General features: G+C 41.2%; 1 protein-coding gene across 23 annotated transcripts in view; it reads left to right on the forward strand.

Moving 5' to 3' along the window:
• Positions 1 to 3498: 3498 nt before the first annotated feature.
• LOC116879910 (neurexin-3-beta) overlaps positions 3499 to 22633 on the forward strand; it is a 1111251-nt gene continuing 1092116 nt past the window's right edge. For 10 of the 23 annotated variants that reach the window (XM_032878508.1, XM_032878526.1, XM_032878527.1 and 7 more), the window contains exons 1-3: positions 3499 to 3797; positions 7733 to 7756; positions 9688 to 9849. In XM_032878508.1, coding sequence (XP_032734399.1) covers positions 7754 to 7756; positions 9688 to 9849 — 165 coding nt within the window. In that variant the 5' untranslated portion in view covers positions 3499 to 3797; positions 7733 to 7753. The remainder of the gene's footprint in view (positions 3798 to 7732; positions 7757 to 9687; positions 9850 to 22633) is intronic. The other 13 variants (XM_032878509.1, XM_032878520.1, XM_032878511.1 and 10 more) reach the window with 2 other exon arrangements.

A 22633-nucleotide genomic window follows, 5' to 3' on the forward strand; every position in this document is an offset into this window, starting at 1 on the left:
TATATATATATATATATATATATATATATATACACACACACACACACACACACACACATACATACACACACATGACACAGTGGTCATTTATATGTGGACAGGACCCTTTTGCTTATACCAGTGTGTGTATTTATGTGTGTATGTGTGTGTATGCACAGGCATGCACACAAACAGAAATATGCAGGGAGACACCTGTCATTGAGACCCTCTGGAATACACAGGATAAGCCTGATCTTTACATCTTTGGAATACGAATTTGAGGTTCATGTTTTAAGGTTATTGTGATGCTATAATTGGTTTAATATAGTCTGTAGTGGGTGGTCATCTCTCCAAAATGATGAGTGATTCCTCTCTTGTTCTTACTTAATCATGAGAATATATTTATTTTACTTAAATGACTTACCTAGGGCGGTGGTGGTTGATAGGATCTAAGTTGAGGTGGAATTGACTTTGGTTACTAAGGCTGAAGTGTATTCTAGAAGAGAAAATAGAACTTGCTCAACCTTATTTTGTAGCCCCCCCTCAGTAACGGGAAGCTGCCTACCCAACCTTGTCCTGTTGCCCACTTCCTTTCATCATGAGGTGATTCACTAGCTGTTGGCCAACCCTGATGTGCATATAGTAGGCCACTCTGTCAGGCTGCCTGTCAGAGGGACAAATGAAAGTCCATATGCCGAGTTTTGAAATTATAAATTATGTCAACAAATAATTACACAAAACACGTCATTCCTTTTTTTGTTTGTTTGTTTTGTTATATGTATTTGAATTCACTTCATCTTTAAAACCTTTATTTTTATTTATTTATTTATTTATTATTATTTTTTTTAATTTTATTTTTTATAAACATATATTTTTTTTCCCCAGGGGTACAGGTCTGTGAATCTCCAGGTTTACACACTTCACAGCACTCACCATAGCACATACCCTACCCAATGTCCATAACCCCACCCGCCCTCTCCCAACCCCCCTCCCCCCAGCAACCCTCAGTTTGTTTTGTGAGATTAAGAGTCACTTACAGTTTGTCTCCCTCCCAATCCCAACTTGTTTCATTTATTCTTCTCCTACCCCATTAACCCCCCATGTTGCATCTCCTCTCCCTCATATCAGGGAGATCATATGATAGTTGTCTTTCTCTGACTGACTTATTTCGCTAAGCATGATACCCTCTAGTTCCATCCATGTTGTCACAAATGGCAAGATTTCATTTCTTTTGATGGCTGCATAGTATTCCATTGTGTATATATACCACATCTTCTTTATCCATTCGTCTGTTGATGGACATCTAGGTTCTTTCCATAGTTTGGCTATTGTAGACATTGCTGCTATAAACATTCTGACTGGTGTGAGGTGATATCTTACTGTGGTTTTGATTTGTATTTCCCTGATGCCAAGTGATATGGAGCACTTTTTCATGTGTCTGTTGGCCATCTGGATGTCTTCTTTGCAGAAATGTCTGTTCATGTCTTCTGCCCATTTCTTGATTGGATTATTTGTTCTTTGGGTGTTGAGTTTGCTAAGTTCTTTATAGATTCTGGACACTAGCCCTTTATCTGATATGTCGTTTGCAAATATCTTCTCCCATTCTGTCAGTTGTCTTTTGGTTTTGTGAACTGTTTCCTTTGCTGTGCAAAAGCTTTTGATCTTGATAAAATCCCAATAGTTCATTTTTGCCCTTGCTTCCCTTGCCTTTGGCAATGTTCCTAGGAAGATGTTGCTGCGGCTGAGGTCAAAGAGGTTGCTGCCTGTGTTCTCCTCAAGGATTTTGATGGATTCCTTTCTCACATTGAGGTCCTTCATCCATTTTGAGTCTATTTTCGTGTGTGGTGTAAGAAAATGATCCAATTTCATTTTTCTGCATGTGGCTATCCAATTTTCCCAACACCATTTATTGAAGAGGCTGTCTTTTTTCCATTGGACATTCTTTCCTGCTTTGTCAAAGATTAGTTGACCATAGAGTTGAGGGTCTATTTCTGTGCTTTCTATTCTGTTCCATTGATCTATGTGTCTGTTTTTGTGCCAGTACCATGCTGTCTTGATGATGACATCTTTGTAATACAGCTTGAAGTCCGGAATTGTGAGGCCACCAACTTTGGCTTTCTTTTTCAATATTCCTTTGGCTATTCGCGGTCTTTTCTGGTTCCATATAAATTTTAGGATTATTTGTTCCATTTCTTTGAAAAAAATGGATGGTACTTTGATAGGAATTGCATTAAATGTGTAGATTGCTTTAGGTAGCATAGACATTTTCACAATATTTATTCTTCCAATCCAGGAGCATGGAACATTTTTCCATTTCTTTGTGTCTTCCTCAATTTCTTTCATGAGTACTTTATAGTTTTCTGTGTATAGATTCTTAGTCTCTTTGGTTAGGTTTATTCCTAGGTATCTTATAGTACAAAACACGTCATTCCTTTGATGAATATACCTTGGACACTACCTAGTAAGCCAGGTACACACTTAGAATTTTTAGATTCCTCAGTGTTCTGCACTGGAGAACACTAGCACAAGGAGAACCAGGCCCTCTGCTGTCAGCCTGCGGCCTGACCCCTTCCTCTTTCCACCTCTCCCTCCATTCTGTAACCACAAGGAGTTTGGTATAAATGCACATGGATGCCCACATGGCCAGCTCTGTCTAACTCCCTGCAAATGGTCCCGCCATTGCTAGTGCTCAGACCTCGACGTATGCACACCAACGGCTTGCTGCTGTTGGAAAATGAGTCTGGGCAGAACCTTGCAGAAGGTTCCCTGGGTAGAAAATTAGAGGATCCCAGGGTACGGCCTTGGAAGAGAATATATACTCTGGTGGAATGCTGTCTTGACCCTGGGTGTTCTTTAGGATGGTCCGACCAGGGACATCTAAATTAGGAGACCTCAGAGCAGAGATCCCTTTGAATCGAAAGGGAGCGATTGCTGTCTTGTCAAAGGGTATCACCAAATTCCGTTCTCTCCCCTTTCCCTCATCATTCCACTGGGCTCAGGACTCTACCATGGAAACCAAAGTTAGCTGGGTTGTGGATGGATGGAAATTAGAGCCAGATCTTTCAGGGTAATTGATTTTTAGTTATTGGTCAATAAAAGGGTATGTAGAGCTAAAGAACCCTTTGTCAGAACAGTTAATTATCCATTCTACACCAGCTCTTGACAGCATTTAAAAGCCATCATTGAAGCAAAAGCAACGTCAACTTCACTCTACCATTTTGCATAAAATTTCTTTGGGTTTTTCTTGAGGAAAACGGGAAGGAAATGCAGCAAGCTCTTCTACACCGTTGTGTTGGTCTTCCACCCTTGTGAGAGTAGATGGCTTCTTGGCAGTTGCTGTCCCTCCTGGTTTACCTGGTGCTTAGACACACAGGTCTGGTAGAAGAGTTGGAGTGTGGACAGCAACTCCCTGGCAGGGAGGCACTGACCAGGGGGACCGTGTTCTCCTTGGTATTTGCACGCACATGACTTGTGCCAGTCAAGTGGTGACTGCTTTCCTCTTTCCTTTTCACGCAGCCCGGGAGGAGAACGTGGCTACTTTCCGAGGCTCCGAGTACCTGTGCTACGACCTGTCTCAGAACCCGATCCAGAGCAGCAGTGATGAAATCACCCTCTCCTTTAAGACCTGGCAACGGAATGGGCTCATCCTGCACACGGGCAAGTCGGCCGACTATGTCAACCTGGCTCTGAAGGATGGCGCGGTCTCCTTGGTCATTAACCTGGGGTCCGGGGCCTTTGAGGCCATCGTGGAGCCAGTGAATGGAAAATTCAACGACAACGCCTGGCATGATGTCAAAGTCACGCGTAACCTCCGGCAGGTAATGGCTGTGGGGAGAGAGTGCCCGGAGGCTGCTCTAGGGCAGCTGGGGCGGAGGTTTGTGAAGCAGGTGCTGGGCGAGCTGGAGAGATAGAGCTCCGGATTTGTCGAAGCCTAACATTCTGCCCGGTCTTTGCAGTTTCACAAGGAAAAATTATAAAAATATGTTTCTTCTCCTCCTTCAGTTCTCCACTTATGCTTGATTTTTTCTTTTCAGAAAAAAATTCAGTTGTGTAGATAATACAAGTTATAAATACTTTCCTTTTATTCTGCTTTCCTTCTTACCATTTTCTTAATTACGTTTGAATCTTGTATTATTGTCAGATTCAATAGGGATGTCGTTTTGTTTCTGTAGTTTGCTAGATTTTCCTCATTTTTTGAATATATGTTTTTCTTTTTCATTAAGTTAGCCATTGCCATGATGTCATGATTTTAATTCCTTCCAGGAAAGAGTCTTCCTTTTTCTCATCCTTTTAATTTACCACCCCTCCCCTGCTTTCATTTTTTTTTTTTCCTGCTGTTATGATAACCTGTAGAATTAGCTGGAATCTTTCTGAATTCCTCTGTTTCTCTGTTCCTTGGTGCGGTGGTCCTACTTTATTGCCCCGGTCTCTATCTCTAAGGCTCTTCAGTTGACTGAGAGGCCTGGAAAGTGGAAGGACCCAAATAAAAAAGTCAACTTTGGAGCAGCCTTTCCTGGTTCTGTTCGGACATGAGAACTCCCATCGCTTGCCGATTCTAAGCAGGCAACTACGTCAGGTGACAACGCTCTCAGAAAGCCTTAGCCAAGTGACATTGTTTTCAGTCTCATAATGAATAGTAATAGTCACAACAGTAATAATAGTAACACTGTACCAGCCCACATCAATGAAGAAGAAAAGCATTTTCTATAAAAGTCAAGGTCGGTGCTGATGCTACTTTCCGGGTTGCTATTTGCAGTTGGTTTTTCTTCTTGTGATTTTTGTCATTAAACCCAGTTAGACAGGGTTCATCCTTTATTAATCAGAAAACATTATGCAGATTTCCAGAGACTGCTTATCAGATTTTCTTCTGCAATATGATTGATTTAATGCTTTCTAATGTAAATGTGAGAGCGGAAGAATGGACAGGTATTTGCATATGTTTTCTGTTTCATAGAAGGGCGACCCCTTAGCATTGCTAAGTGAACAGAGAAGTTTCACAAGGCACTAGGAACACACAATATTCAAAGCACCCATTGTAATGCTTAAGTATGCTGAGGAAGCTGCCTGGTTGGGAGATTCTCTTCTATCTGTGGTGACATTACCAAATCACACAAGTCTTGGAGCCTCCAGTCATCTTAATACCCATGGACTGGACAGTTTTGAATCATTATTCTGTTTTTCCTCCAAGGCCGAATGATCCAATTGCTAATGTTTTCTTTAATAATCCCCCATCCACACTTACTCAGCTCAGCTCAGTGGTCAAGAGGGCCCAAGTAGAATTTCCATTTGCTAACATGTAAGGGCGCGGTGTGTTTGAGTTGCAGAGACTAGACCCAAAAGGAAAATATGACCTTTTGCCAGTTTTGACTGGCAGGTGCACAGTACCACTCTTTAGGCTTTAGTCAGTGGAGTGGGGAGCAGGGTCAGGCTGTGATGCTCACCAACCAGTCTGTTTCTCTGCTTCTCTCCCACTGTGTACACTTTCTTGCCTTTCTAGAACAATTCCAATTAGCTGGAGAAGGGCTCACTTTTATTTCTACTAAAATACTTTTCTAAAATAGAATTGGGCCCCAGTTCCATCTTTTAAACTGGGTGGGGGATAAACGAAACCCCAGTTCCATCCTTTAAACTGGGGTGGGGGGATAAATAAAACCATTCTTCAAACATTGGGTGTGCTGTTTTGGTCAGAGCAAGCAGAGGAGGCCCACCCTGGAGGGTTTCTCTTCCAAGTTCTAAGACCCAACTCCCTCAGTGTCCTTGGACAAATCATTTAACCTTGCCACACCACAGTTTCATTTGTGAAATGGTGATTACCATCCTCCCTAGCCATGTGTGGTGACTAAATATGCAAAGTACCTTATGTTCCAGAAGGATTATGAGCTCCTCCATGGTCTGGGTGCTAGACTCACTGTGACATGCGCACGATTTATAAGCTGAGTATTCTGTTGTGAAGGTGACTGTGTCTGTTACCAACGATGCTGCTAAGCAAAGCTGTCCATTCTGGACAAGGCAACAGAGGCCCAAGCGTGTTGGGGGACATTTCTTGGCAGAGGGAACATGAATCTCATAGAGAAAGTGTCCCTAAAATAGGTCTTCATTGAAATCCCCACTAACTTTTGCATCCAAATGTAGTTTATTGAAAGAGAAGGAAATCTCTGAAAAGCAGAGTTGATTTTGCACATGTAATCCTTTCTGTGCTGAATCACCTAAGATTATTATTTTGGCCATTAAAAATACATTTATAACATCTTCTTTAGAGCTGTAGGAGACATTTGAAGGGGTTGGAAGCTCCTGTCTATTTCAATTAAACTGTAAATTGCTTCATAAATATTTGATAATGAGCTTATGACTTTCTCATCTACTTTTTTGGTAAGGTCAAATGGTTTCGGTGGCAAAAACTCATCTGAGAATGCTTACTTGGAGTTTCCTGGAGTATTCATTACTAAATAAAGCAGAACTTGGCCCATTCCTTCCTTCTTGGTCATCTAGTCTTGGTTCTACCTTTGAGACAAGTCAGGACCAAGGCTAGCTACTTTCCCGGTGGTTCTGATTAAAGGAAGGAGTGTGAGCTGTCTGTTCCAAACTGTCCCTGGGATAAAGGACCAAGGTAGTGATGCGTTTCTCTGGGTTTGTTTTTGGTCTTGTTTTAAAACCCGTGACCTTGAGCATGGCCCTCATGTGAATTGCTTTACCTCTAATGCCACTTTAGTGAAACCACAAACACAAAACTGGGGTTACCAGTCTTCCAGCCTCCCAGCCTCCCAGCTCAGGGTGTGTTGGCCATTTAGCATTTTGAAAATAATCAGAGGAGACAAATCGCAGGACTTCTTTAATCATGTTTAATCTGACAGTCTTCTCTATTACACATACAAGAAATTGCTTAAAAGCTTAAAAGACACTTGCTAAAGGGGAATGGGGACAGAGCGATTCCAACGGGCAAGCATTCTGGCGAAGAAAACAAAATAATAACTACATGGGAAATAAAGAAGACTTCCAACTATTTTGATGCATGCGGACAACACAGTTATTGTCGACCAAGAGGAAAGCAAAGAGGAGAGTGTCCCCCTCCTGCCGCACACATCCACACAAAATCAAGGGAGTCATGGATCTTTAACCACCCGTGGAAACCCAGAATGAGCTACATCATGTCACCTTCCGATGCTAGAGGCGACCTGCACATGCTTTACGTTTGTTGTGGTGGTGGTTGTTCTATTGAAGATCATAATCATCGATGCATGTAGTCAGAGTCAGATATCGAAAAAAAAAAAGTCCCCAGAATATTGGTATTTTAGTTCTGTCTACATGTGAAATGATAAACTTTAGGGGTGTTTTCTTTCAGGATAGGTGGGCTGTGTATGTGCTAGAGGGTGGGAAGGGAAAGTGGTGTTCATTCAGAAGAGCCCTTGGAAAGTAAGTATGACGCTAACTCTAACTGGGGTGAGGTCCAGTCTGAGCGGTCCTGGGAAGAAGGGGGAGGTCAGTGACAGGGCGGATTGCGGCTCCTTCCCTGGCTCTGCCCTGGCTGCCAAGGTTTTCCATAGAGTCCTGGTCTCATTGTCTTCCCCACTCTCTTTTTCTGTGTTGGGTGCCTTTTTTTTGAAAAACTAACACAAGATCATTCATGCAATGTGTCATTTTACTAACCGACTAATGTACTAACACCCTAACGACTCATCTTTGTTTTTAGTTTTTTTAATTAACAATCGTTCTGTTCACAATTTTTAATTTCCTTTCTTCCCCCTTTTCCGCAAAGCACTCAGGCATCGGACACGCTATGGTAAACAAACTACATTGTCTGGTAGATATCATTCTTATTGTCTCTTTTTTTGGGTTTGCCGTGTGTTGCCCCCCTTTTCCTTCCCAAACCCCCCTTTTATCCTCCTTAGACTCATTTCTTCTTCTTTTAAAATTTTTTTGTTGGATTAAATGCAAGCCTTTCTTTTTTGTTAAAAGAGAAAAAATAAAAATGGAAGGGTAACGTGCCTGTCCTGGAAATGGTATTTGGAGGAGTTTGGTTGGGACAGTTTCCTTTTCTCCAGTTTGTCTCTCTTTTTTTTTTTTTTTTCCCCCCCCCCCAATGTCTTTTTAAAGAAAGATTCCCCGTTTAGCTAAATTTGTTTTGTTTTGTTTCCTTCTTTTGCAACTTCCAAGTTACAGACTAGGGACAACAGGATTTCTATTGAGGACTTTCTTCTCTCTATGTCCCCCTGTCCCCTCTCACTCTTCCTCCTCGCTCTTCCCTCCTCCCCACTCCTGAAGCCCATTTTTCTTTCCCTTTGGTGTGGCCACGGCTGCCACAGGTGATCTGGGGAGGAAAGTACTCGACTTCCTCTATTCTGCCTTTCCCGGCTTTCACCTTACTCCCCACCGTGGCTAAAGGGAGCTCGGCCAGTGTGTTCTCTGTACAGACTCTGCATGGCATGTTCCTGTCTTGTGAATTTCCCCATGGGCATCAGAGTGTGTTCCCCATTTTCCTCCTCATTACTAACAACCTGTCAGTCATCACCCCAGTTCCACGCTCTTCTCTCTCTCCATTTTTGTCTCCACTCTTTTTCATTCTCCTCTCATCCTTCATATATTTTGGGGTTGGGTTTGGATGTTTCTTTTCTTTCTCTTTTCCTTTTTTTTTTTCTTTTTTAGTGAGGGAGGTGGCAGGCAGGGGAGAGAACCCTTTAGTTAGTTTTGAGTGTTTTTTTTTTTTATTTTTTTTATTTTTTGGTTGTTTGTTTTTACTTCCATCTTGTGTTCCACTTTGTTCAGCGCATGTTAAGTGTGAAGTGGATTTTGATTCTTCCCTTTGGTTTTCCTCACCTCTGCCCATTTCCCTGCCCTTTCTCTTCCGCCTTTTCTCTTGGCTTCTGATAGTTTTCGCATGGGTGTGTCAGCGTATGGTGTGTGCACGCTTTGAGGCCCCATCTTTTCTCTCTGCCCTCTGCTCCTTTCATGGATGTTGGGCGTGTGGGTGCTATTTTTTCCCTGTGGGCATTATTATTATTACTTTTATTTTGGTTATTATGCCTCATATTCCTTTCTTTTTGTTAGAGTTGCCTTTTTGGTTTGGGTCATTTCTTCTCTTGGTGGTGGTGATGGCAGGGAAGGGAGGGCAGGGGTTGGAGTCTTGGGGTAGTTCATGGCATGTACCATCCATGACATATCAGAAATGAGACCCTTCTCCCTCCCTCCCCGAATGCATGTTTGTCAGCGTGGTGTGAGCCCCCAAAGAAACTGATAAAAAAGAAAAGAAAAAGAAAAGAAAAAAGGAAAAAAAAACCATCCACCACCAAAGACCAACCTAACAAACCCCATTGTCCAATGTCTCCTTTGCTGTTTCTCACTACCACCATAAATAACAATCATTCCAAAAATAAACAATCATTTTACTAATGAATTGAGATAAGTGATGTCGTCTGAGGATGGTTCCATTTTCTAGCCTGACTGAGTAAGGAGTGCAGTGGGTAGAGCAAGTTCTTGACAGTTCCCCCGAAGTCTCCTGGGAGTCTGCAGAGGAATGCTGGAGGCTTGGGTCGCAGGAAAGGCAGACCAGAAAATGGAACTTGGCTGCACATACCAAAATCAAACCAAATTAGAAAGACTTCCTCACCAAAAATCTTAGTGAAAGTGACGCTACAGGTAGGGGAAGCCACCAGATTTTGATAGGACCATAAAGTCATTGTTGGGATTTTTTTTGTCCCTATGTCCCTCCACTAGGTGACGATCTCTGTGGATGGCATCCTTACCACGACGGGCTACACTCAAGAGGACTACACCATGCTGGGCTCGGATGACTTCTTCTACGTGGGAGGAAGCCCAAGTACCGCTGACTTGCCAGGCTCACCAGTTAGCAACAACTTCATGGGCTGCCTTAAAGAGGTACTGGTCACATGCTCTCTTTAATTCGTTGACTGTCCCAAGAAAAAAAATGAATTTCTAGTTTCAGTGAAGGGCTCTGTCCTCTAATGCGTTCTTTGAGACCATAGGTTGTAGCAAAAAAGATTTTGGACTTGGAAGCGAGGTCCTAGATTTTAGGTTTCCACTTAAGCTGGTTGCATGACCTTGGTTTTGCCACTTACGTGGCTGGTGGTTCTGTTTCCTCATCTGCCTAATAGGGAATTGTATCTCAAAGATGGCAGTGCTTTATAAATGACACGAAATAACAGAGATGAAAGGGCGCTGATAGCGCAAGAACTACACCTTGTAAAATTTGATTTCATACTTGACTTGCAAGTAGGGAAGCTCTGGCGAAAAGTAGCTCAACTTGTGATTGTGTGTCTTGTCTAAAGCATAACATATGTATTATTTTACCTTTGTCAAGCTTGGTGTTCCCAAGAGTCTCATTATTTGAGATGAAGGAAAATTTTCAGAATGTAACATTAAGGCCCAGAAGACTGATTTTTTTTCCTTTTCTTTTTTCTTTTTTTATCCCCCGAAAGCTAGCAGCTGTGAGAAAGCATTGGGGCTTTGCCATTACTCATTTATTACTATCGTAGCTGATGTGTTGAGACCTCTGTCTGAGAGCAGAGGAGCTTCAGTCAAGTGTAAGTTCTCTAAGGTCAATTGTTGAGGCAAAAAGAATCAGACTTGATTAGGTAGAATTCTTTCAGAATACCGTGACATCAGAGCTGTGTACTGCATATTTTTGTTTAAGCTAAGCTAAGCCTGATTGCCTGAGATATCTCTACCCCTTCCCTGGGGAAATTCCTTGAGAAACTAATAGTGTTCTTTCTTAGAGATAAAGATCCCTGGTGACATGTTATGAGACTCCTCTCAGGGCACATGTTTTATTCTGATTGTGGTTATTTGAAATTCGTTGGACATCGGTTATCATATGGGATGGCATTGGACATGCCCTCATTCATGCCACTCGACTGTGAACCGTGTCAAGACAGAAGTTGGGTCCGTTATGCCTGGCACATAGTAGGTGCACGATACGTATTTCTGGAATGGATGACTTTATTGAGTCATCACCGGGCACTGTGTTTGTATTGTAACTGAATGTAGCAGCTCTTTCCAAGCTGTGGTCTGTGTGCCTGAAGACTTTATAATCTAGGAAGGGAGATGAAATCTGGAGGTGAACAAGTACGGCTCAGGACGCTGTGTGTTCAGTGCCACGGACTAAATGATCTGAGTAGAATGAGAGGAAACAGATATATTTTAAGAGGAAGTCTGTTTCAGAGAAGAATTGATACTTGAGCTGGGCCTTGTGTGAGTTGAGAGGAAGGGGCAGGAAGGAGAGACATGACAAAGGAGAGAAAAATCCAATTACAGCTCCATATTGCTCTTGATCTGAAGGACATACTATGGAAGTGAACTCCAGAAGGGCTTTCCTCTTTCTGCTGGATGTTAGCTAGCCTTCCGCTGGCTGCAGGGATGCTAGTGGTCGTTCCTGAATGGATTGCAGTGGACAGAGAGGCTTCTGCCTTGGGACTGACTCCCATTTGGATAGAATAAAGGTATAAACTGCTCAGCATCTAATGAACCCTGAAAGATGCTTAAACAGTGTTAAATCACACACACTGGAATTGTACTCTTGTCAGAAAGAGATACGCACGTTCTGCTACCACGGATGTGGCTCAGGGATGAAGGAAGCATTGATTGCTGTGGAGGGCACATGCTTTTTTTTTTTTTTTTTTTTTTTTTTTTGGTAGTAAAATAGCCCTGAGTGTGGACAGGATTTCTCCTGGACAGGATCTAGGGGTGGCATCTAGAACTAATTTTCCCCTGCACAAAGTTTTATTGAACCATCTCTCAATTACGTATTCTGAGACAAAGGGGCAATTTCCCAACTTCAAATGATCAGCCAGGAAGGATGTTCCTGAACATTTTGAAACAAACCTCATAAAAACACAGACGTATCTCTGATGGCTCCATCCACACAAAACCTAAAGTAAATAAAATCTGTATGCACGTGCGCGCGTGTACACACACACACACACGCACACACACTGCCCAGGTATAGAGAGCAGAAAGCTTCAAAAGCCGATACAGAGTATTACTTAACAGCTGAAAAATTAAAGGCAGTTATGAAAAATGATGGCAATAACAGAAATAATTAGTTCACAGTAGTAAAAATATATACATAGCTAGCAGCATAAATCTGCCTTTAAACTCAGATCAAGTCAGAAAAAACAAAGTCCAGCTCATGCTGAGGGAAATGGTAGGAAAATGAGAACCTCGTTAACTTATGCCCCCATCTCTCTTACATATGGTGTGGTGTTTTTATTTATTTGACACAGAGAGAGAGATCACAAGTAGGCAGAGAGGCAGGCAGAGAGAGAGGGAGAAGCAGGCTCCCTGCAGAGCATGGAGCCCGATGTGGGGCTGGATCCCAGGACCCTGAGATCATGACCTGAGCCGAAGGCAGAGGCTTAACCCATTGAGCCACCCAGGCACCCATGGTGTGGTGTTTCGGGAAGCTTTCTCCTCTGAGTGTCCTAAACAGATCACTTTGAGTCTCGTGCAGTCCTGGGATGTTCTTTCTTTCTACTTAGTCCTTACAGTTTACTTTTCGTAGGGCACCTCTGGGAAATTCTCTTGTTCTTGGTATTTGTCTTTGACAATATAGTGATCGGTGGAAGCTTCCAGCTAGGTTGGGATTTCTCTCCTTGATAAGTCCCACACGCCCACTCTGACTGTTTACCCTTAGAATAGTGTCCAGTTATTTGCTTGCCGTTTGTGGCTCTGTGTTGCCTTGAGCTGAGCTGAGCACTTTGATGTATTATTTTCTTCAAAATGGGGGCACGGGAAAAGGACTTCAGAGTTTCTCCTCCAGATCGCAGGTAACCTTGTGTGTGGTACAAAATAGGCTTTATCTTTGGAACCCCAGTTACTTTATTCAAAAGTTAAGTTCTGGCTCCACGTTGAGCAGAATGATTATGACTCTCGCCTAGGTGCACACGTCCTAGCTTCCTACTGCTGTAAAAGTCACCACAAAGGCTGTCCAAATTATCCTCAGACTATTGTGGTTCTCCACACACCCTTGTTATCAACACAAGATTTGTGTGCACTTGAACACTACCAGCTCAGCATCTTACTCCTTGTCGACTCTCCACCTTTTTTAAAAATTTTATTTGTGTATTTAACAGAGAGAAAGAGAGAGAGAGTGAGCACCCAAGCAGGGGGCGTGGCAGAAGGAGGGGGAGAAGCAGTTTCCCCTGCTGAGCAGGGAGCTCGACATGGGGCTCGATCCCAGGTCCCCGAGATCATGACCCAAGACTAGGATAGATGTTTAATGGACTGAGCCACCCACATGCCTCATGTTTCCGTGTTTCAGCGTGTGGGTCTTATTTTTGGTCTTGAGGGTTTCTAACTCCTAGAATGGTTCCTAGCATTTGGTGGGCTTTCAGTAAACATTTGCTGAGTGAAATCACATGTTTGCAAATTGATTGTTTACATACATAATCTTGTAAACATGTTTATAAAATTAATAATTTAGATAAATGCTTCTAGGCACTATTAAACATGTGACTTCCTTGGGATCAGTAAAGAACATCTTAATGTGGCAAACGCTGAGTCTTTCTGGAACTTTCTAGCTATCTGATCCAAGAGAAGCATTATCTGGAAAGGCTCAGCAAGGCTAGGAGGAGTGGGTTGGAACTTCCTCTAGGAAGAACAGAATTGAAAAGACTTTGACAGAGGTATCATTGTATAAAGAAGAGAATACTTTCTCTATGGCCTGGAATAAACCACTGATCCTATTTAAGTCTGTTTTCTCCCTAACATGGATACACTAGGACCTTTATTATGTTCTTACATGAAATCACATACAGAAAAGTAAAACCATACAGACGTGTATATTGCTATAAGGATTTTTATGAAGGATTATGTAATACCTTATAAACAGTTTATGAATACAATTATAACCATATACTTATAAATATTAGCATGGTCAGTATCTCCACATCTCCTGTATTAGCAAGTCACAATCAGGAGGAAAACCAGCTTTTTTTTTTTTTTTTTAAGATTTTATTTATTTATTCGACAGAGAGAGAGATCACAGGTAGGCAGAGAGGCAGGCAGAGAGAAAGGGAAGCAGGCTCCCCACTGAGCAGAGAGCCCGACGTGGGGCTCGATCCCAGGACCCTGAGATCATGACCTGAGCCGAAGACAGAGGCCTTAACCCACTGAGCCACCCAGGCGCCCCAAAACCAGCTTTATTCTGAGATTGGCCCCACTAAAGTCCTTTCATTTTCTGAAGTGGAGAAACTCATCCCACCGGCCCTCAATCATTACCTTGTTTTGTTGCCTTCAGTCATGTATTTGACCTTGGTCAGTCTCCATCTATTTAAAATGTGAGCTAACTCTGTGATGACAAAGGCCTCTTCTGCTTGCAGGTGTCTCCCCAGAACCTACTAGAGTTCCTGGCATTAAAAAAAAAAAAAAAGAAAAGAAAAGAAAAGAAACACTCAATAACTATGTCTGGAATAAGTAAAGGAATGAATGAGCTAACATCATGGAGCTCTACAGTCTGATGGAATTTAGATCAACAGATAAATCCTAAAACCCTACAGGATACCAGGGACTGTGCTAAGTAAGATACAAAGATGAATCAGATGCAGTTCCCACCTTAGAGACCACACAGTTCGTGGGGGAGACAGATACGTAGATAATTTCAATAAAAGATGATTAGTAGAAAGAGGCACTCACAAGTGCAGTGGGGCTGTTGAGGAGAAGGACTCATATATTCTGGGGTTCAGGAAAGGTCTGTAGAGGAGCTAATGTTGGTCTCAAAGACAAACAGAAATGAACCCGGCAGAATGGAGGGACTGGAGCTCTGGGATGATGGGGCAGCATGAGCAAAGTCACGGGCATAGGACTCACAGAAGTGTGTGGGTGAGGAACTCACACTTTGCTCATTTCAGGGCACAATTTATAAGATGAAGAATTTTGAAAATGTAGCTGCAAAGTTAAGTAGGGGCCAGGTCATAGAGAAGTTTGTCTCATACTCGACCCTTGGACTTTATTTTCTAGGTTAATAGGGAGCTATTGAAGGATCGTAAGTAATAGAATGACGCAGTCAGGTGGGCATCTTATCCATCAGGCTTTAAATCACTTGAGAACTGAAGTTACTTCATCCACTACTTCCAACTGGTGTCTATTTTTGCCCTAGGAAGTTGGAGAGCAGGGTTGGGAGGGTTGATCATTGACTGTGGCCTTGGGTCTGGGGAGTGCCTTTCAGAATCTTAAAATTTCTATAGGACAGCACTTCTTTCTGACTCCCGTTTCAGTTTCCAGTGCCCCTCACTGTCAGGATGTACATTTCTCCTTTCCTCTGTCCTTGGCTTTGCTGAGCTGTTATTGTTGGATGAATCCCAAGGTACCAGAGGAAAGCCAAGTCTGGACTGAGGGGCATGGTAGTGGTTTGGTCAGATTCAGGACCAGGCAGAGGGAACTTCCTCAAGCCCATCACAGTATCCTCCTACATCTTTCCTGTTGCTTGATTTGATTCTTTGCACACCAACCTCCTTTCTCCTCAGTCTGTTACTTCTACCCTAGTACATTGGTTCTCCGTTTTCATCTCCCATTTGCCCAGGGAGGAGCTCAGTGCTGCTGAGGTGTCCGGGACAGCCTGGTCTCTCTCACCTCTCTTTCCTCATGGAGTCTCTAATGGGGGAAGAGGGAGAAGCAGGAGAATCGGGAGCATGGAACACATATTTAAAGGAAAAAGGATTGGGTAGAACATCATTGTGCACATTACATCCCACATCCCTTTGTGATTATTAGCCATTTAAAACCGAATGGGATTTTGCAGCCAGAGATAGTCTCTGAACAGATGATTAATGGTTTAATCTGTAATAACTTTACATTTTATAGAACCCTGATAGGAGTCCACATCTGGTGAGCCAAGCTATTTAAGGCTGTGTTAATTCTGTTAATTGCTATACGTTTATTTGAATTGCTGGCACCTGCGGGCTTTGGGATAATGTGTTTGTTGTTGCCTTTTTTTTTTTTTTAAATATACTCATTTTATCCCATCCCACTGTCTTTTGCTGCTGCTCTCTCTTATGCTATCACAGTTTTTCTTCTGTTTTTTTTCTTTCATGTTGTCCTTGCTTCTTCACTCATTATACTTTTCCCCCTTTCTCCTCCTGTTTTCATTTTCTCTACCTCTATACTCTTCTTCCTCTTCTGTTGGTTTCCTTCCTGATTTCCCAGTCCATGATAAACTGTTCTGTTCATCATCGGGTAAATTAGGTCATGGCATCGGGACTAAAAATCCCCTTTTTCCTGGCACTGAGAATACTGCATGGCCCCAGGGTGAGCAGAGACCAAGCGAGGGTTTTTGAGTCAGCATGGAAGATGAGAGGAGAAACACAAGTCCGGGTTTGAATCTTATCTAGACTCACTCATTACCAGCTGCGGTAGTAAGAGCAGGTCTTTTGAGTGCTCTTAGCCTCCGTCTTTGCTTGGATAATAATACTTACTTCAGGCATTTTTATGTCAGGAGCAAATGGGATTAAGAAAATGGAGGTGCTTTATAAACTGTAAGGCACTGTGCAGATGTTCATGTTATTATTTGTTATTAAATGAAACCAAATTGATTAGATCTGGCAAGGAACCACAAACTAGCTCTTTGCTGGTTCTGCAATTTAAAAACTGCAGAAGTTAAGAGAGTCCAATGTGGTTTAACAAAAAGAGCAACTGAATTGGAACTTGGTTTCCAGATTCGGTTCTGACGCTGATTAGAAAATCATATGGTCTCTTTGGACATCCATGTCTTTATCTGTAAAGTGAGAGCTGTAATCCCTGCTAAACCAAATGCACACTACTGTGGAGAACTTCTAATGTAGAAATACAAGTTATTGCTTATTACATTTTGGATAGCAAGGTAGGATTTATTTTCCTACTCTTGGGAAGGTGTGCAAAGGAGCACTGTGTAGGTTTGGGGGAAAGCGTGCTGTGACAGAAGGGAAGAACCAATACAAACAGGAGAAAACCAAGAAGGATAAGATTCTAACAAGGTACAAAGAAGTAGAAACGTGAAGACTAGGAAATGGAAGCTGTGGCCGAGAGGAAAAGAGAGAAACTTTCTCTCAGGAGCTGCCAATTGGGTTGGCCATAGAGGTTGCCATTTTGGTGGGGGTGGGCGGAGTTGGTAAATAAAGGATCAAATATTGGCAATGCCATATGCATCATCTTAAGGATGCGGTTATTGTAAAGCAAATAAATTGGCTCTTCTGGAAAAGAGATTACCTCTTAGATTATAAGGAACTGAAATGGGTAGGAGAGAGCATAGCATTCTGTTACAGAGGAAGAGCTGCTGGGAATTGTGAAGAACAGGTTTATTTCACAGGTGGGGCAGGGCGTGAGTACTTAGCCCAGGAAGGCTGTAAAAAAGGAGTAGTATCAGGAGGGCTGAACCTTCAAGGATATTTGGTATTGCTGTGCTGTGACAAACAGAAAGTAGTTCTTTCATTAGTGCCAGAATAAAAATACTGAAGTGTGGTTTGCTCTTAATAGTCAATGGGCCGTTGCTGGAGAAATAGATATGGTGAGCATTTTTTTTTTTTTTTTTTTGAGACTTGGTATCCATTTCTCCTTCTTTTGAATAAAAGTTTTTATTCCCCTTTATTTTCAATCCTGTGGTTCAATGGCACTGACTCCTCTCCTGGCTGCCTTGGCGAGCATGTGAGTTCTAGTCAATTAGAGACTTCCAGTGGCTTGGCCATGGTTAGTCTGTTCATAGACCGGTGCCTAAACCCATTTGGATCTGTGACATACAAGCTCAGGACTTTAGCTCATATGCTATAGGGATGTAGTTCTCCTTTCTTTGGGTTAGAACTTGGGATGATATAAAACAGAGTTTCCGGCTGCCATCTTGCCAACACATAGAGACCAAAAATGAAGCCAGAATGGAGAAAAGCAGAGCCAGAAGATGGGGAGAAACTAGATCCTAGTGACATGTTTAAGGCCCTGAATCAAACATTCTTCAAACCAGAGTACCCCTGATTTCCAGCCAAGACTGAGTAATTCCTTCTTTTGTCTAAAACAGCAGGAGCTGGATTTTCTGTCATTTGCAACATAGAGACCTAAGTAATGTGAAAGAATTCCTCTTACTCCCATTTTACCCCCTCTTCTCTGACAACAGGATAGGTATTTCAACAGGATGAGATAGACAAAGGTAGGGAATTTAAAATCAGAGGCTGTTAGAAAGCACCTAATTGCTCTGCATTCATTCAGATTTCTTGACTTGAATGAATGATATCTCAGGATACAGGGAAAGTTTGTAAATAAGATTTTTTGAAATCCAGTTGTGGTTTTTGAGCAATGGTAGAAATTGGGGAATGTTCCTCGAGGCTAAATATGGAAAAGAAATATAGATAATGCAAACTGTGGGTCTGTGAGTTTCACTGGAATCTGGGAACAATTTTGGAGTGCATTATTAATAGAGGGTATGAGCCCATAGAAGAGAAAAAAGTGATCAGCAGAACCACAGTCATTCGTCAGAAACACTGAAAATAAGCCATATCCCATGAACCAAACTCAAATTTCCATTCCATATTGTTACCATACTTACAACTGAGGAAAGCATAGCTAAGTGTCAGCAAGGTATTTCACAATACATTCTGTGATGTCTTCATCAACAAGATGGGGGAAAAGGAATTGGATGTTGGAGCTAGTCAGGAAAGAAGAAACTATTTAAACACTCCAATGAGTCTTGGTGAAGGGTCTGTTTTGACTTATGTGGAAGTTTCTGGTGAATGTCATAGTGCTTCTTCTTACTTAATGCTTGTAGTAGGGACTTGAAGAAAGGTAAGAGAGTGTGCTCATCAGCTTTTTAAATAGCAAGAGGCTTAAATGATAGAAAATATGTGCCTACATGATTTGAGGCTGAGTTAATAGAGGTGTGACCTATAAAACAAAGAAGGTACTAGTTTTATAGTGTAATTTATTGACTAAGAGAGCAGGCACTGGAGCTAGAGTTCTTGGCTTCAAAGCCTGGCTCTACTCACGCTAGCTATAGGATGCTGGGCAAATTACTTAACCCGCCCCGTGCCTCATTCTGCTTCTTTATTAAACGAGGAGAATAATTATACCAGTTTCATAGGGTTGTGGTGAGTATTAACTGAGATAATAAATGGAAAATCCTTAGGATGATGCTTGATATATAGAAAACCTTTGATGGATTTTTTGGATTATAGTTGACACACAACTATGGTTATATTAATTTTAGGCATACAACATAGTGGTTCAATAACTCTGTATATTCAGCAAGTGTAGCTACTAGCAGTCACCATACACTGCTATTACAGAACTATTGACTGTATTTCCTCTACTGTACCTTTCAACCCAGTGACTTATGCGTTCTGTAACTGGAAACCTGTACCTCCTATGCCCCTTCACCCATTTTGCCCATGCTTGTGCCCTTTAGCAACCACCAGTGTATTCTCTGTATTTATGGGTCTGTTTCAGTGTTTGTATTATTTTTTGTTATTTTTCTTGTTTTTTATTTTAGATCCCACATACAAATAAAATAATATTTATCTTTCTCTGACTTAACTGCAATTAGCGTAGTACCCTCTAGTCCATCCATGTTGTTGCAGTTTGGCAAGATTTCATTCCTTTTTTCTAACTGAATAATAGTCCATTGTAAATATATACCACATCTTCTTTATCCATTCATCTATTGATGGACACTTGGGTTGCTTCCATATCTTAGCTATTATAAATAATGCTGCAATAAACATAGGAGTGCATATATTTTTTTGATTTAGTGTTTTTGTTTTCTTTGGTTAAATACCCAGTAGTAGAGTTACTGAATCTAATGGTATTTCTTTTTTTTTTTTTTTATAATTTTTTGAAAAACTGTCACATTTTTGCCACAATGGTCACACCAATTTACATCCTCACCAACAATGCATGGGGGTTCCTTTTTCTTCACATCCTTGCCAACACTTGTTATTTCTTATTTTTGATACCAGCTATTCTGATAGGTGTAAGGTAATTCATTGTGGGTTTGATTTGCATTTCCCTGATGATGAGTGATGTTGACCATCCTTGCATGTATCCTTTGGCCATCTGTATGTCTTCTTTGGAAAAAATGTTTATTCAGGTTCTTAGCCCATTTTTTAATTGGATTTTTGTGGGGGGAGTATGTGTGTGTGTGTGTGTGTGTGTGTGTGTGTGTGTGTGTGTGTGTGTTAAGTTCTTTCTATATTCTTTATATTAACCTCTTATCAGATATATTGTTTACAAATATTTTCTCCCATTCAGTAGGTTGCCTTTTCATTTTGCTGATGGTTTCATTTACTGTACAAAAGCTTTTTATTTTGGTGTGGTCCCAATAGTTTATTTTGTTTTTGTTTCCTTTGTCTGAGGAGACATATCTAGAAAAATGTTACTAAGGTTGATGTCCAAGAGATTACCTCTTAAATTTTCTTCTAGGAATTTTATGGCTTCAGGTCTCACATTTTAGTCTTTAATCCATTTTGAGTTTATTTTTGTATATGGTGAAGAAGGTAGCCCATTTTCATTCTTTTGCATGTAGCTCTTCAATTTTCCCATCACTATTTATTGAACAGACTCTCTTTTACTCATTGTATATTCTTGCTTCTTTTGTCATAGATTGATTGACCATGTAGGTATGGATTTATTTCTGAGTTCTTTATCCTGTTCTATTGATCTATTTATCTTTCTTTATGTCAGTACCATAATGTTTTGATTACTATAGCTATGTAGTATATCTTGAAATCCGGGATTGTGATACCTCCAGTTTTGTTCTCCTTCCTCAAGATTGCCTTGGGTATTCAGGGTCTTTTGTGGTTTTATACAAATTTTAGGATTATTTGTCTTACTCCTGTGAAAAATACTATTGCTTTTTTGATAGGGATGGTGTTGAATCTGTGTATTGCTTTGGGTAGAATGGATGTTTTAAAAAGATTATATTTTCCAATCCATGAGCATGGTATTCCTTAGCATTTGTTTGTGTCATCTTCGATTTCTTTCATGATTGCTTTAGAAAAGTTTTCAGAGTACAGGTCTCTAACCTCTTTGGTTAAATTTATTCCTAGGTATCTTACTTTTTTTTTAGTGCAATTATAAATGAGATTGTTTTGTTAATTTCTCTTTCTGCTACTTTGTTATTAATGTATAGAAATGCAGCCGATTTCTGTATTTTAATTTTGTATCCTGCAACTTTACTGAATTTATTCCTTTACTTATTTAAAGATTTTATTTATTCATTAGAGAGAAAGTGACAGAGAGAGAGCACAAGCAGAGGGAGAGGCAGACGGAGAGGGAGAAGCAGACTCCTGGCTGAGCTGGGAGCCTGACATGGGGCTCTCTCCCAGATCCCGAGATCATGACCTGAGCCAAAGGCAGACACTTAACTGACTGAGCCACCCAAGTGCCCCTTAATTCATTTATTAATTCTAGTACTTTTTGGCAAATTACTAGTTTGTTTTCATCATCATCCTCATCATCGTCACTATGTGCTAATATGATTACTGAAGTATTTCTATTCAGTTCTGGATATTAAGCTTTTAAAATGTTAGCTATCTGATAGATTAGAACATGTTTAGAATGGAGCTATGAAAAAGATGAAAGACTGACATAAAAGTAATTGACTGAGGGGCCCCTGAGTGGCTCAGTTGGTTAAGCGTCTACCTTTGGCTCAGGTCATGATCCCAGGATCCTGGGATCCAGCCCCAAGTCAGGCTTCCTGCTCAGCAGGGAGTCTGCTTCTCCTTCTCCTTCTGTTGCTCACCCTGCTCATGTGTTCTTTCTCTTTCTCTCTCAAATAAAGAAATACAATCTTAAAAAAAAAGAGAAATGATGACTGATCCAGGTGTATTGAACCTGAGGAAGAAAAGCTACCTGAGCTCAAGGGTTGGCTTCATGCATGAAGGACTATCCTATGGCAATGGGATTAAATGTGGCTCATATGTCCTCAGGAAAAAGAACTAAGGCAAATGAGTGGCAGCTGGTTACTTAATACAAAGAAGATACAAAGAAGACATTTCAGTGAGAGCTGTTCAAAGCTGCCTTTAAAGTAATGCATTCTTTATCACCCAGGGCACCCAAGTAGGGTCTGGACAACCACCTTGCTAAGTTTGTAGAAGAGATTATAGCACCAAATGAGTAGACAGTGTTTGTTGATTTTTTTAGTTTCCTTCCAAACATAAGATCCTAAGCTCTTCAGGGAACAAGCCTTCTGAAAAGAAAGAATGAGGCCAATTGATTAGACCAGATTTATCGTGTTGAAGACTTTCCTGATTAATCTCCAAATCAGTTGACTTAAACATGTCCCACTGAGACTCATAGAGTGGCCCTTGTGGTAGGATTTGAGGTTCCCAGCCACTGCTATCACCTGTTAGTCACTTATAATTATTTCTTCTTCCTCAGACCTCTACTGGCACCGTGTCCAAAACCATTATAATCACAGCAACTAAAACCATAATAGCAACAGTAAAGACTAACAATTATTGAGCACCTAATGATGTAAATGTAAGCAAAGTGTATGTCTACACGGTTAAATGCTTCATACATATTTCTTCATTTAATTCTCACAACTGGTGAGATGGGTCCTGTTATCATTACTAATTAGAGGCCGGTTTTGGTAGTATAGTGGTTATCACATTCGCCTCACATTACTAATTAGAGTTTAAGGAGATGAGTTTCTTGACTAGGGTCACACAGTATAGCAAGGGCAGGAGTT

The sequence above is a fragment of the Lontra canadensis genome, unplaced genomic scaffold (assembly GCF_010015895.1).
Source record: "Lontra canadensis isolate GAN:19392208 unplaced genomic scaffold, GSC_riverotter_1.0 scaffold64, whole genome shotgun sequence".
NCBI lineage: Eukaryota > Metazoa > Chordata > Mammalia > Carnivora > Mustelidae > Lontra > Lontra canadensis.